The following is a 14,116-nucleotide window of genomic DNA, read 5'->3' as shown; positions in this document are numbered from 1 at the left end:
TGTATCCATAATGCTCTACAAAACGCATACACACATACACATATGTGCGCGTGTGTACACACACACACACACACACACACACACTTATATGGCAGCTTCTCTCCAAGTCTCTTTCCTACTCTAAGCTCTCCAAATACTCTCCTCAAATTTATTCCCTAATAAACAGATAAGTAGTTCCTTTCCAGTGTTAATCTCTAGGAATATTGTGAATGAGATAGCTGATCCTGTTTAATTCTAACAATTATATGAAAATTTATAAAACACACTTTGTGTATTAATCTCGCGGCTTTATCATCCATCTCTTACTTTTCCTTTTGATGTGTTTTCCTCAAGCATTCTTTTACACTTTTTCTTATGTCATATGTATTTATGTAAGGCAAGTCATTACACTTCTACCTTGGGATATAAACAAACAAATACATAGATTACCAATCCAGATAATAAGGGAAATTGAGGTTTTCAGATTATGTAAGACTTTATTATGCATTCTTAGTTAACTACCCAAAAGTCACTTTCTATAAGATGCAGAATCTAACCAAAAATGAAAAAGTAATAATTATGATATAGATCAAGACAAATTATGCTAATATACATTTAAGTTCAATTATTGGTAATAATGTCATAATATTATCATAATAATGGCATCACCAAGATGCATTCAATTTTGCTATCTTTGTAGTAGCTGTAAAAATTAATTCCTAATCCTCAAACTGTTGTGTCTTAAATAAGGAAAATATTCTTCCCAGATAGCTAACTTGAAGAATTTATGACTGTCTTGCATCTCAGCTATAATATTTTAAGGATTCCATAGTATTTAGAAATGTACAGACTACTAGTTAAATCCCTATATCAGAAATCTTTGGTTTCAAGTGGTAGGAATCACAGCTCAAACTGACTTCATTATATTTCAATTTTAAAGGAGGAGAGGGAGGCAGGGAACAATTGATTTGTATTATTGAAAGACCCACAGGTGGCACTGCCTTTAAATACAGCTTAATCCAACAGCTCATTCACTGCTCTGTTTTCTGCAGTCAGCTTTATTCTCAAGTTCTGCCTGCTATCCCACTTCCTGTACCATACTTTCAAATGCTAAGATCTTGAGTAATAGCAAAATGCTCAAGTGTCATTAGAGATCTCAAATCACACTGTTCTGAAGAACAGTGAGTGCCTCTTCCACACAATTCCTGAGACTTGCTCTTTCTCATTAGCCCAAATTGCACTTATGCTTATAATTGAACCAAAACTGAGCTTAGAGTAATGCCGTGGATTGACTGGTCTGCATCAGTTAGGTCACACTTTTAGAGCAAGTAGAGATTGAGGGAATTCTCCAAGGGGGAAAAAAAAGGAGGAGGGAATGCATAGTAGGTAACCAACCAACCAATGGCCATTCCAATTCTCATATAGAGCAAAAACATAGCTGTTTATGGGAATTATAACAACATTGTATTATTTCACTGATCATGAGTCTAGTAAATATTGATAGGATAGCAGTATCTTTAATATTTGTATTGTTTCAAATCTACTTTGGTGGGGATGGAATTAAGGAACTTCCCCAGAATACAATACAGCAGATTGAACATAAAACTTTGGAATCAACATGAATTTCAAGTGAAATAGAAATGAACTATACATAAAAATACTATGGAATTATTTATTTCTCTAAGTGTATATATGGGTTATGAGAAGAAACTTAAAAATACAAAGATTGGTTTTGGAGAAGTAGACCAGAAGTCTGAAGTGAGAATTAAGAATCTTAGGAATGGAAACCAATTTTTTCCACTTATATCTAGAACTCTGAAATTATAATGAAGGTCAACGGGAAAATGTAATTTATTATACAAAGATTCATTATATATATAGCTTTCTCACACATGGAATGCAAAAATCACAATATGCTATGTTTTTAAAAGTAGAAACTGTTTTATTATTTATGGGGGGCAATAATGATAACTTAGCTGTAAAGTTGCTGCCTTTTGCTATTTTCTTGCTGATGTGAATTTGTGGATAACTTCCAAGATAGAAGTATTGGCATTAAAAGGAGTACAAGATAAAACTCAGAAAATGGTTGGGAAAGAACTAATGACAAAGTGTTGGTATTACGAAGGCACTGTAGAAGTTAAACTCTGAAACTGATCAGTAAAAAGAAGTCATATAAAACTGACATGGTCCCATCTCATACTGAGCAATTGGGACCTTTAGAAATGAGATTTCACTCTAACCCAAAATGTCAGAACATTTTGTTATGGACAAAGGGCAGAGAAATGACATAGACACCAGAAAATAGAGAAGGAAATGAAACTTAGAGAAAGGTGGTGATAGAACACTAACAGATTTGCGTATTTCTCAAAGAGTTTTTAAACTTCTTAAGCTTTTTCTTTAAAAAAACATTTTTTTTTTTGCTTTGAAAAGTTCATTCACAATCCGTTGGCTGTGATTCTGATGAGATGTCCAACAGAAAATACTGATGATGATGGCGGCATCTATGTTTTGTACTTTACTTCCAGAGAGTTTAAATTTTATTTTATGCATATTTAGCTTCATAACAGATAAAGCTATCCCTCATATATATAGATGAGTCTGCTGATCTACAATCAGTATTTCATGTTTGCACAGATGCTTTTCTGGTGGTTCTGACAGTTTCACTAAGTCAGACTCTCTCTATTAATCCAGTCCTCTTCTGTAGCTATGACTTCATATTTCCCTGAGAACAAGCTGCAGCCAGGGTACAACCTGAATATGAAACTAATTTTTCCATCCAGGAAAAGCTGGTTTGTTCATTTGAGCATCTATTTCATTGGATTATTTGATGCTGGTTATCTTACTTCACTCATCCTTCGTACGTTGAACAGAAATCACTTAAGGTTTAGGTAAAATAAAGAACAAAGGCTGTGACAAAGAAATAAGTCATATCTCAGAAGCTCTGAACATTTTATTTGTTCTTTTTGAAGTTATTTTTTTTGAAAAAGATTTTTTCTGAAGTTTTCTTTTTTACCATTAAAAATTCAGGATTTGGAAAAGTTTGTTTTTAGATTCAAATATTGATGGACACCCACTAGATGCTTGGGGCATGAACATAACTTGAAGATGTCATTCTCAAGAGGATTAAAACCTGTTAAAGAGATAAGACATACCCCCCATGAAACCTTAAGAGACTCTAGAGTGAATAGTATAGATTTCTTTAAGAGTTTGAAGGGGGATACTGAAATATTCAGGAGACTCTTCATGGACAGGGTGGGACTTAAATTAGGTACATCTGGAAGGATAGTCATTTACAATATGAGAGAGAATATGTAAGTGTTTCTTGGTGGAAAGAACTTTTCTGAACAAAGAGAAGTTCAGAAGCAGGAAAAGCACAGGCTGGTACAAGTTAGTGAAATCAGCAGAGCTGATGATTAAGGTTTATACTGGAAAAAATGTAGGAATTAGGTACAGATTGTGAAACAGATGCACACAGTTGAGAGGCTTGAATACCAGGAAAGAAGTCACTGAAGTTCCTGAGGAAGGATGTGACAACCACAAAGGCGATGTTCCAGAAATATTCATTGGGTGCTGGTGTGGAGATATATTGGCATGAAATGATACCAGTGACGTTGGTTGGGAAACGTTTTCTGTAATCCAGATGTTATGATCATAAATCTGACCAGGGCGGTAGCAATGGTTATGCTAAGAAAGGAGTTAATATGAGATGTATTATAATTAGTTTTGAGACTCACTAAATGCCAGGGAATAAGAGGAAAGAAAAGTCAATGATAGCTTCCAGATTTTAAACCCAAATAATTGGGTGAATAATAGTTATCCTTATAACACGTTGGTGAAAAGCAGGGAAGAAGGAAGTCGTGGTGATTATAAAAATCACTTTTGAAGAATGTATTTGCTGCATTGTTGGTGGTAATTTCTATAAGGATGAGCAAATAGCAATGTCCCAGGAGGCATTTGGAAACGCTGTGTTTGAATTGGGTGAAGATTTTCAGGTAAGACTATACTTTCCATCCCTAATGTTTTGTTTAGCAGTAATCGCTAAAGCCACCAGAATAGAGACCAGCCCCCTGCCGCCAAGACTGTACGTATGAAGAACTTATCAGTGATCCAAGGACAGCTTGGAAGACCACTGAATGAGAAGGCAGGAAGAGCAAGGGAGAAAGAGCAATCAGGAGGGGTGTGTGTGTGTGTGTGTGTGTGTGTGTGTGTGTAGGAGAGAGGAGGAAACAGAGACAGACAGACAGACAGACAGAGACAGGTAGAAAGAGAAGAGACTGTCACTGAACTCCAGGAAGGTGACTTGGAGAAGAAGGAGGAGGGAAACAGTACAGAAGGTCAAACTGCATGAATAACTTGAAGACCTGAAAACATGAATAACACTGAAGACCAGCCTTCTGTGGTACAATAAAATGTTCTTGATAAAGGGCAAACTTTATCCTCTTTTGCTGAGGTTAGACATCTTTCAAAAAGAATTGAAAGATTTTGTTTTTGCAAGAAACTTAATCTGCATAAACTATGTTTGATATTCTTTTTTAAAGCATTCACTTTCCTAATGGTAAAAATTTGGAACTGCATCATACCTGAAAAACTGATTTTTTAATAATAAATTTGGTCATAGTCATCTAAATTTCACCTCTAATTGTGATAAATTGTAAAAGAATGCATTAACGGATTTATTTCTCGTGTTTTCTTCTGGAATGACAGAAGCAAAGCGAACATTTTTAATCAGTTCAATTTTCCTACCAAAGAACAATACAATCTGGTTAACTTTCATATCCATCAGGGGCACAGGGCTTTTCGGACGTAGGTAGAGGTTTATGAGCATAAAATTGAGAACAATTAGCACTCAAATTAATGTTACATGAGATTCAACATCTGGTAAGTATGTCGTCATTTTGGGTCATAGACCACCTGCTAGGCTAAATGTTCATACAACTGCAATTTACTCTGCATACAAATGGAATAAGAATGATACTTTAAAAATATTTTTTTTTCTAAATTTAACAGTTTGAATGTAGGGGCCTTCTCATGTCTTAAAACTTCAACTAGAAGTTCATAATAGATGGAACACATGAGATAAAACAGGGGATTGAAAGGAACAGAAGATACTTTTATTTTTGCAAGCATATTTTATGATAAATTAGCTATATTGCTAACATTAGTTTCACTAGTCAATCTAATCACTGCCACTATCAGTGCCATTCTCCTCTTTATCCACCAAATATTTAAGAGCGAGTAGAGGTCAACCTTTCAAACTCCCCATTTATTTATGTAATTGAGCCCTCAAACATCTGGCTGCTTCTGGCAATAGAGCTGCACCAGAAAATGACAAATCTCAAGATGCCTCTTGCAAGCCTACTGCCAACACCAGCCCATGCCCAGCATACCCTAATCACTTCTGAACTTTGGCACTCTGGATCCTCCTATCATTTCTGTCAATGTAGGCCTTAAAGCTTTAAAGGTGTCCTGCCAGGAACCCCCTCTGAGCTGGAAGCAGGTGCTGACAGGAAGTTTCAGCCCTGGGATCCAGAAGCTTCTATGTCTAGATATACTCTGGCTTTGTGTGGAGGTCAGAGCAGACATAAAGCCTATCCACACCTATTCAGGGGGCCTCTTGCCCTCCAAAGGTACCCAAGACGCCAAGGACGTCTCCATGGAACAGCCCCCAACATCATCCCCAGCCTGGCCTGAAAGCCTCAGGCCTTGTAAGTCAGGGAGCAAAACCAAGTTAAAGAGCAAACTGTAGCCAAAGATCACATACCTTCTGGCCTTGATCTCCAGAGTATGCTAATTCCTGAAAATGCTGACAGTTTATAAATTTAGGCATCTTATAGAATGCTAAATGATGACCACAATCGAAATAAATGCGAGGGACACCGAGGTGGCTCAGCTGGTTAAGCATCCAACTTCAGCTCAGGTCATGATCTCATGGTTAGTGAGTTCAAGCCCCGCATCAGGCTCTGTGCTGACAGCTGGGAGCCTGGAGCCTGCTTCAGATTTTGTGTCTCTCTCTCTGTTCCTCTCCCACTTTTGCTCTGTCTCTCTCTGTCTCCCAAAAGTAAATAAGTGTCAAAAAAATTTTTTTTAAATATGATGATCATATATCAGAAGGGTGAGTTAGTGTCCTTTTTGTTTTTACTTAGTTGCCTTTCTACATGATCAGGTTCTTGGCCACTTCAGCCAAACTGGTGAACTCTTCCCTTACTATATACAACTAGACAGTATTAGGCTGGAAGCAGAAGATGTGCCTGTGGTTATCTACAGAAGATTTCAAAAGCAAGGAAACTTCCTGCACCTTTGAAGTTTAAATGCAAAAATCACAATTTTCACCTTGCTTAGAGAAACGAGACAGTCTTTAAAAAAGAAGCAGTTTGTGATTCAAGCACCAACTAAAGAGCCTTGTTAAATCTGCATGTTAAAGCACCTAAAAGTTACTCTATTAGTTCTGAGAATTCTGTGCTTGCTGTGTACTTTTCTAGATAGAGTAGGAAATGTCCTATCTAGAATCATGTCTATTAAAACCATCTATTTATTGGCATTGCCGTGCTTCTGTAACACGCTTCCCATTGATTCTTAGAATAATGATTATTGTCATGGCTCAGTTGTCATGGGGATAGTTTTAAGAGTCAAGTTTTGATGTCCAGCTGTCTGACTTTCAATTCTGGTGGCTCCATTTGCTCCCTGTGTGATCCTAGGCAAGTTTGCAAACTCTTCTTGAAGCTTTGGTTTTGCCGTCTGCAAGGTGAGCATCATAATAGGCCCACCTACATAGTTGTTGAGTGAAAAGGATAATCCTGGAAAAGTGTATAGCACAGAAGTGCCAGATAAATGTTGGCTCTCAATAACATCAAGGGATTACCTGATCTTGAGTCACCAAAGAAAGACTAAAGCATGTCTAATATATTTTGTTCTGTGTTTGTGTTTAAAAGATATTTTGTGATATTTTGGTTTTTTCAATAAGCATACATGTTAACTCTCTGACAGCCATGCTTTATTTGATTAACCAAAATGTGTCAAAGAGCTTTGAAAAATTGTTGGTCTGTGGAAGGGTTTAAGGTGACTATTGCATGTAGGGTGTAGAACGGGTTACGGTCATGCGGGTGGGTAGTTGGTGTTCCAGGCTCCAAACAGAACAGCCCTACTTTTATCAACTTTAAATATTGGGGTCCTCAAAGGATACAGGAGTTCTGATTCACAGGGGCACATATACCCCAATGTTTATACAAATGTTTCAACAAAGCCAAATTATGGAAAGAGCCTAAATGTCCATCAACCGATGAATGGATAAAGATGTGGCTTGTATACACAATGGAATACTACTTGCCAATGAGAAAGAATGAAATCCTGCCATTTGCAGCAACGTGGATGGAACTGGAGAGTATTATGCAAAGTGAAGTCAGTCAGAGAAAGATAGATATCATATGTTTTCACTCATGTGTGAAACTTGAGAAACTTAACAGAAGACCATGGGGGAAGGGAAGAGGAAAAAAAATAGTTACAGAGAGGGAGGGAGGCAAACCATAAGGGACTCTTAAATACAGAGAACAAACTGAGGGTTGATGGGGAGGGAGGGTAGAGAAGAAGAGGGGTGGTGATGGGCATTGAGGAGGGCACTTGTTGGGATGAGCGCTGGGTGTTGTAGGTAAGTGATGAATCATGGGAATCTACTCCCCAAACCAAGAGCACACTTTACACACTGTATGTTAGCCAACTTGACAATAAATTATATTTAAAACATATATGTATACTGGGCTTCTCAGTAAATTTTAGTTTGAACAAAGTGTTCTGCAGCTAAAAATAGGAATGGAGTATGCCAGAGAGGGTGGATAAAAACATTCATGGTTTCTGTATCTATTATTTTTTAAAGGCATATTACAGATAAATAATGAAGGCTGTATTTGAATCATTACCATTTCAGTTCTGATTCTACATTAAAAACTGACCTTTAACCAAATCATAACTGAAGGATATTTGGAATTGCATCATTTTCCCTTTCTGGCAGTGTTAAGTCAGGAGAGCTCATTAAACCCTCTGTTCATCATCCTTCATTTGTGAAGTCTATTACAATTAACCAAAGTGTTATCACTCAGAATGGAAATGATTTAAGTGAATCTGGCCACCAAAACCCCATAGTTGACATTTGTCCGTATCTCAAAAGTAATCCAGAGCCAAGCAAGCCTAAAGCAGAGTGCAGGGGTTAGGTCCACGGTCTCTGCAGTCAGACTGCCAAGGATGAATCCCGCTTTGTCCACTTACAGGCTGTGTTCTTGTGTAAGTCACATCCTATCTGTGTCCCTCAACTTTCTGTTCACAAAATGGGGACAATAGCACCAATTTTGTAAAGCTATCATGAGGATTTAAAAAGAAAATGTGCACAAAGTACTTAGAACAAGGGAAGGTAGAAAATAAGTACTCAGTAAATATTAGTTCTCATGGTCATTAAGTATATGAGTTTGTTTTGCAACCATTTTCATGACACTTGAATTATTTCCAAGTCTAATTACAAAAATCAGCATATTTGTCATTTCAAATTTTCTTCAACTACAGAAGGGATGGTAACTAAATTAATTAGTCTTATATTTTAATTCTCACTTGGCAATTTTTCTCTTTCCTTTCATATAACGTTATTTCTTTAAATCTTAAACTATGAACAGAAAAATCAAATTCTCTTGAAAAGAGCACACAGAAAAATATTAAGCCTGCAAGCTTGTCCTGAACTTTCTATTATTTTGAATGGAAGGAGATCCATGTAATCTAACCATATTTTACTACTATGCTCTGTGTATGTTTATATTTTTTAAAAAGCATAAATAATGAAATACAATAAAATTTTGATATATCATGCATTTGACATTTTGATGCATATACTTCTACTGTGCCTCTAATATTTGTATTTATAATGCCTTCCAAGTACAATTCCTGAAATTTAGGGGGAAAATACCCTTTGATATCAAAGCCTTTAATTCATTTCCTATTGTATTTCAGATCTTCAAGGAGTCCACATGTTGCCTCAGACAGCTGACTGGTCATCTTTTCCTCCCCAACAATACCTCTTGACTCTTGGGTTCAAAAACAAAGAAGATGGAAAATTTTTGGAAAAACTATCAAGTAGGAAGCTGCCTACATTTACAGGTAAATCACATGGACTTATTATTATCCTTCAATGCTGTTCTAAGGCAGGAACTGTGCATTCTTCAGCAAATCTTATTCATCACAAGGCCTAGCATATAGTAGTGCTAGACCCCAAAAAATGTTTGTTGGGTAATTATTAACTCCTTCCAGTCTTCCTTGTGGATTAGTTAACAATACCTGGGATTCAGACTCCCCCAAGACCAATGCAATTCTAGAGTGCCTGCCTCCCTCACTCCAACCATCTCACCCCTATAGCACTAAACATAAAGTGCCTAAACATAAAGCACTTAAAGAATACAAGTTCTAGGGGCGCCTGGGTGGCGCAGTCGGTTAAGCGTCCGACTTCAGCCAGGTCACGATCTCGCGGTCCGTGAGTTCGAGCCCCGCGTCAGGCTCTGGGCGGATGGCTCAGAGCCTGGAGCCTGTTTCCGATTCTGTGTCTCCCTCTCTCTCTGCCCCTCCCCCGTTCATGCTCTGTCTCTCTCTGTCCCAAAAATAAATAAAAACGTTAAAAAAAAAAAAAAAAAAGAATACAAGTTCTTGTTCTTATCAGTTAGCAAATGTAGAAGGAAATTATCCGACAAACGTATTATGCAAAATAAAAAATATAGCCAATGACAACTTTAAATCACTTGGATTATCTGCTTTTGTACTGATATTTGTTCCATTCTCATGTAATTAACCAAGAGCTTAGATCTCCTGAAGAGTATTACAGTTAAATGGTATTCAGTAATTCTAGTTGAAACTTTCAAAAATGAAGAAAATATTCACATGGAGTCAAAGTCTCAGATTTGTGGGCAGAATTCATGACCAGGTTAAATTTATTCCTTCAGCTCTACCCACATAATTAAGGATTTGTGTTTCATCTGGCACTCTATCCTCCGAGGTTTATCTCAACTTCAAGCCACATTCAAAGTCAATAGGATCTGCACACTTGAATAATACCTGGGAGGAACAAGACAAGAATCAGACACATTTATGACAACATTTTTTCACAAGTCAGGAAAAACACTCTGCAGAGAGAGATGAATTGTTATAGGCTGTCTCTTAGATCTCTCAATCAGGAAACACAACAAAATGAATAAATGATAGTCTCGAAAGGGCAATGTCTCCTCTGCCTTTCTCCTCATAGATCTTTCATTGTTATGCATGTGGTCTAGGGATGGTACTGGTTTCTACACTAAAGATTTCATATCTATTAACATTGAGATATCTGTATATAGCTTGCTAAAGAAAGCATTTTTGAAATGAAAGTCTGGAAAAATAGTATAAAAGTTTACTGTTACAATTTTTAGAACATAAAACTCCCTTCGGTCTGCTGACCAAAGAAGACACAGTGAGGCACATGGAGACAATGGGGAAGCGGATCTTGCCAATACTGGATTTTATTAGAAGCACCCAATTGAATGTAGGTATATGAGTGTCTTATATTTGTCCAAAGCACAAATTTTAGACAATTCCAAAAGTATGGAAAGTTTATGGTGCAAATATTGCAAATATTGGAAGATTTCAGAAGCATTCATGGTAAATCTCATCTGCAGAACCAAGCAAAGTTTAGCTGATAATTTGGGTTGTTTTAATATATTTTAAAACAAAAACCACACTGAGATACCACCTCACACCAGTCAGAGTGGCTAAAATGAACAAATCAGGAGACTATAGATGCTGGAGAGGATGTAGAGAAACAGGAACTCTCTTGCACTTTGGTGGGAATGCAAATTGGTGCAGCCGCTCTGGAAAACAGTGTGGAGGTTCCTCAAAAAATTAAAAATAGACCTACCCTATACCCAGCAGTAGCACTGCTAGGAATTTACCCAAGGGATACAGGAGTACTGATGCATAGGGGCACTTGTACCCCAATGTTTATAGCAGCACTTTCAACAATAGCCAAATTATGGAAAGAGCCTAAATGTCCATCAACTGATGAATGGATAAAGAAATTGTGGTTTATATACACAATGAAATACTACTTGGCAATGAGAAAGAATGAAATATGGCCTTTTGTAGCAACATGGATGGAACTGGAGAGTGTTATGCTAAGTGAAATAAGTCATACGGAGAAAGACAGATACCATATGTTTTCACTCTTATGTGGATCCTGAGAAACTTAACAGAAGACCATGGGGGAGGGGAAGAAAACAAAGAACAGTTAGAGAGGGAGGGAGCCAAACCATAAGAGACTCTTAAAAACTGAGAATAAACTGAGGGTTGATTGGGGGTGGGAGGGAGGGGAGGGTGGGTAATGGGCACTGAGGAGGGCACCTGTTGGGATGAGCACTGGGTGTTGTATGGAAACCAATTTGACAATAAATTTCATATTTTAAAAAAACATATGTATATGTATGTATATATATACATACACACACACATATATACACATATATATACATATGTATATATGTTTTAAAGTATATATATATACACACACACACATATATACACACATATATATATATACATATCTATATATATATACATAACAAATTCTGGAAATTGCATAGTGTAGCATTGCAATATGTTTTAAAATATATATATATACACACACATATATACACATATATATACATATATGTATATACATGTACATATATATGTATATACATATATATGTATATATATATGTATATATGTGTGTGTATATATACATATATACATATATGTATATATATGTGTGTGTGTGTGTATATATATATATATTTTTTTAAACATATTGTAATGCTACACTATGCAATTTCCAGAATTTGTTAGGCTAGTGTCTCTTTAAAGAGATTTTTCTTTGTGCCTTCCTGATATCTAATTCAAGTTTGCAGTACATTTGTCACTTCAAATCAGCAACACATTTTTAGTGAACACAGTGTTTCCCTACTTCATATATTGGGCTATTATACGTAACTATTTTGTTACGTACACAAGAATTCGGAATTTTCAAGCTAGTGCCTCTGCACCACACTTCTAAATTGGATACTACCCTAAGAGTTGGCAATTGATCTTTGTACACCCCTAAGGTAAGTTGTCTGATCCAGGGAAAATTTGCCCTTTCTACTTTTCAGTGTTAAAAAGCCCAAAATAAGACCTGAATTATGCTGTACTGTTTTACAAAATGTAAGCCATTATGCTGAAAGTTCATAAAGGGAACTTCCCATTAACAGGCTATAAAGACTACAGATTTTCCCCTTTTAAAATATTTTTCAAAAGGCCTAGAAGCTGGCAATTTTGAAGAATTTTCTTTTTGTGGCTTTTGTATTACATCATTGATTTGATGTTCTTACCTTACAAGGGGAACCAAGGGGGTCATCACAAACAGCTACTTAACATCTGTTCAGCAGTTTATCTGCTCAATAACATTATTCAGCATTTTTTAAAAGCTATAAAACCCCTAATCTATTTGCACGATTTGTAATTCTATGCATTACAAATACAAAAGCACATTTTTACTGATTTTCCTACCACATAGCTCCCCCCCTCCCCATAACTGCGTTCCACTCAATTATCTCTCCTATATTTCTACCAAGAAGAAATCCAGGAGTGCCTGGGTGGTTCAGTCGGTTAAGCCTCTGACTTTGGCTCAAGTCATGATATCACGGCTCATGAGTTTGAGCCCCACATTGGGCTCTGTGCTGACAGCTCAGAGCCTGGAGCCTGCTTCAGATTCTGTGTCTCCCTCTCTCTCTGCCCCTCCCCCACCCACACTCTGTTTCTCTCTCTCGAAAATAAACAAACATTAAAAAATTAAAAGAAGAAGAAGAAGAAGAAGAAGAAGTAGAAATCCATTTCCATTTTCTCACAGTTCTAGAGGCTAGAAATCCAAGATCAGGGTGCCACATGCTCAAGTTCTGATGAAGTCCCTCTTCCTGGCTTGCAGTCGGCGCCACCTTCTATCTGTGTGCTCACATGGCAGACAGTAAGCTCTCTGGTGTCTCTTCATATAAGAGCATCAATCCTATCACGAGGCTTCCACACTAATGACTTTGTCTAATCCCAGAGGCCCCATCACTATACCATCACACCCAGGATTAGGGCTTCAATATATGAATTTGGATGGGTGGATACAAACTTTCAGTTTATAGCAATCTCATTGGCTCTACCACAAATTTTAGGTCCTGTTCTCCAATTTACCCTCTATCATAACCTCCTCCAGCCATACACACACCATCACCAACCTCGGTTAGAGACCCGCGTACATCATCCTTGTCATCACCAGACCCTTGCAAGCAGTGGAATCTTTGCTAACAAAAACCATCACCATACAGCATTATTTCACCTCTTCAGTTCATGGTTAACCTAGCAGAGCCATGGTTAGCTTAGCAGAGCTGAAAGTTGTGGAAGTGATCTCTTGGTGCCCTGGCTCTTTGGGGCAACAGTGGCCATACCTTATTACTTGTCAGGGCACTGGCCACATCACCTCTTGCCAGTTCATATCTCACAGTGTGTTGTGTATGCACTTTGGGCCTATCTAGACATCACACACTTTTTAAATATTCTTCACTCATTTTCTTCTCACATTTCAAAGGGCATTCTATCCACTTATAAATTTGTATGTGCATGTATCTTCATGTGTCCATAAAGGATATTTGAAAACCACAACTAAAATTCTTAGCATCGAAATAATCCCTCAGTCTTCTTTAAAATAAGTCAGCACCACTTTGCTACGTGCAAGGCATTTTATCAACATTTCTACGTTAACTCTATGGGAAATGGAATCTTCCAAAATAGTTTTTAGAAGATTATCTCAAATATGGATGCAATGGAATTGAAGCAAGTGAGCCAGAAGGTACCCAGGAACCACAAGTATATCCAAATATTGGCCTCTAGGCTTTTTCTTGTATGTCCAACTACAGCTTCATAAAGCAGGACTGAATAAAATTGGCTGCGAAGGTAACCTAGCTTAATGAAGCAAGTAATGAGTTGGTAAGTAGAAATTATTGCTACATTGTGCCATTAACTGTGACCCAAGAAACACTCAACAGTGTTTTTAAGATTCCCTGAAGTATGTGTTTTTTTTCTT

General features: G+C 37.1%; 1 protein-coding gene across 1 annotated transcript in view; it reads left to right on the top strand.

Annotated features, from left to right (window-relative positions):
• Positions 1 to 14,116, top strand: part of SPATA16 (spermatogenesis associated 16) — a 231,875-nt gene that overhangs the window by 176,740 nt on the left and 41,019 nt on the right. The window contains exons 6-7 of the mRNA XM_047098622.1: positions 8,965 to 9,111; positions 10,407 to 10,519. Coding sequence (XP_046954578.1) covers positions 8,965 to 9,111; positions 10,407 to 10,519 — 260 coding nt within the window. The remainder of the gene's footprint in view (positions 1 to 8,964; positions 9,112 to 10,406; positions 10,520 to 14,116) is intronic.

Source organism: Lynx rufus, unplaced genomic scaffold (assembly GCF_022079265.1).
Source record: "Lynx rufus isolate CCGP_SWC_20201006 ecotype Redwood Valley unplaced genomic scaffold, mLynRuf1.p SCAF_5, whole genome shotgun sequence".
Classification (NCBI taxonomy): domain Eukaryota; kingdom Metazoa; phylum Chordata; class Mammalia; order Carnivora; family Felidae; genus Lynx; species Lynx rufus.
The sequence above is the reverse complement of the archived record's forward strand: the minus strand, read 5'-3'. Positions and strand labels throughout refer to the sequence as shown.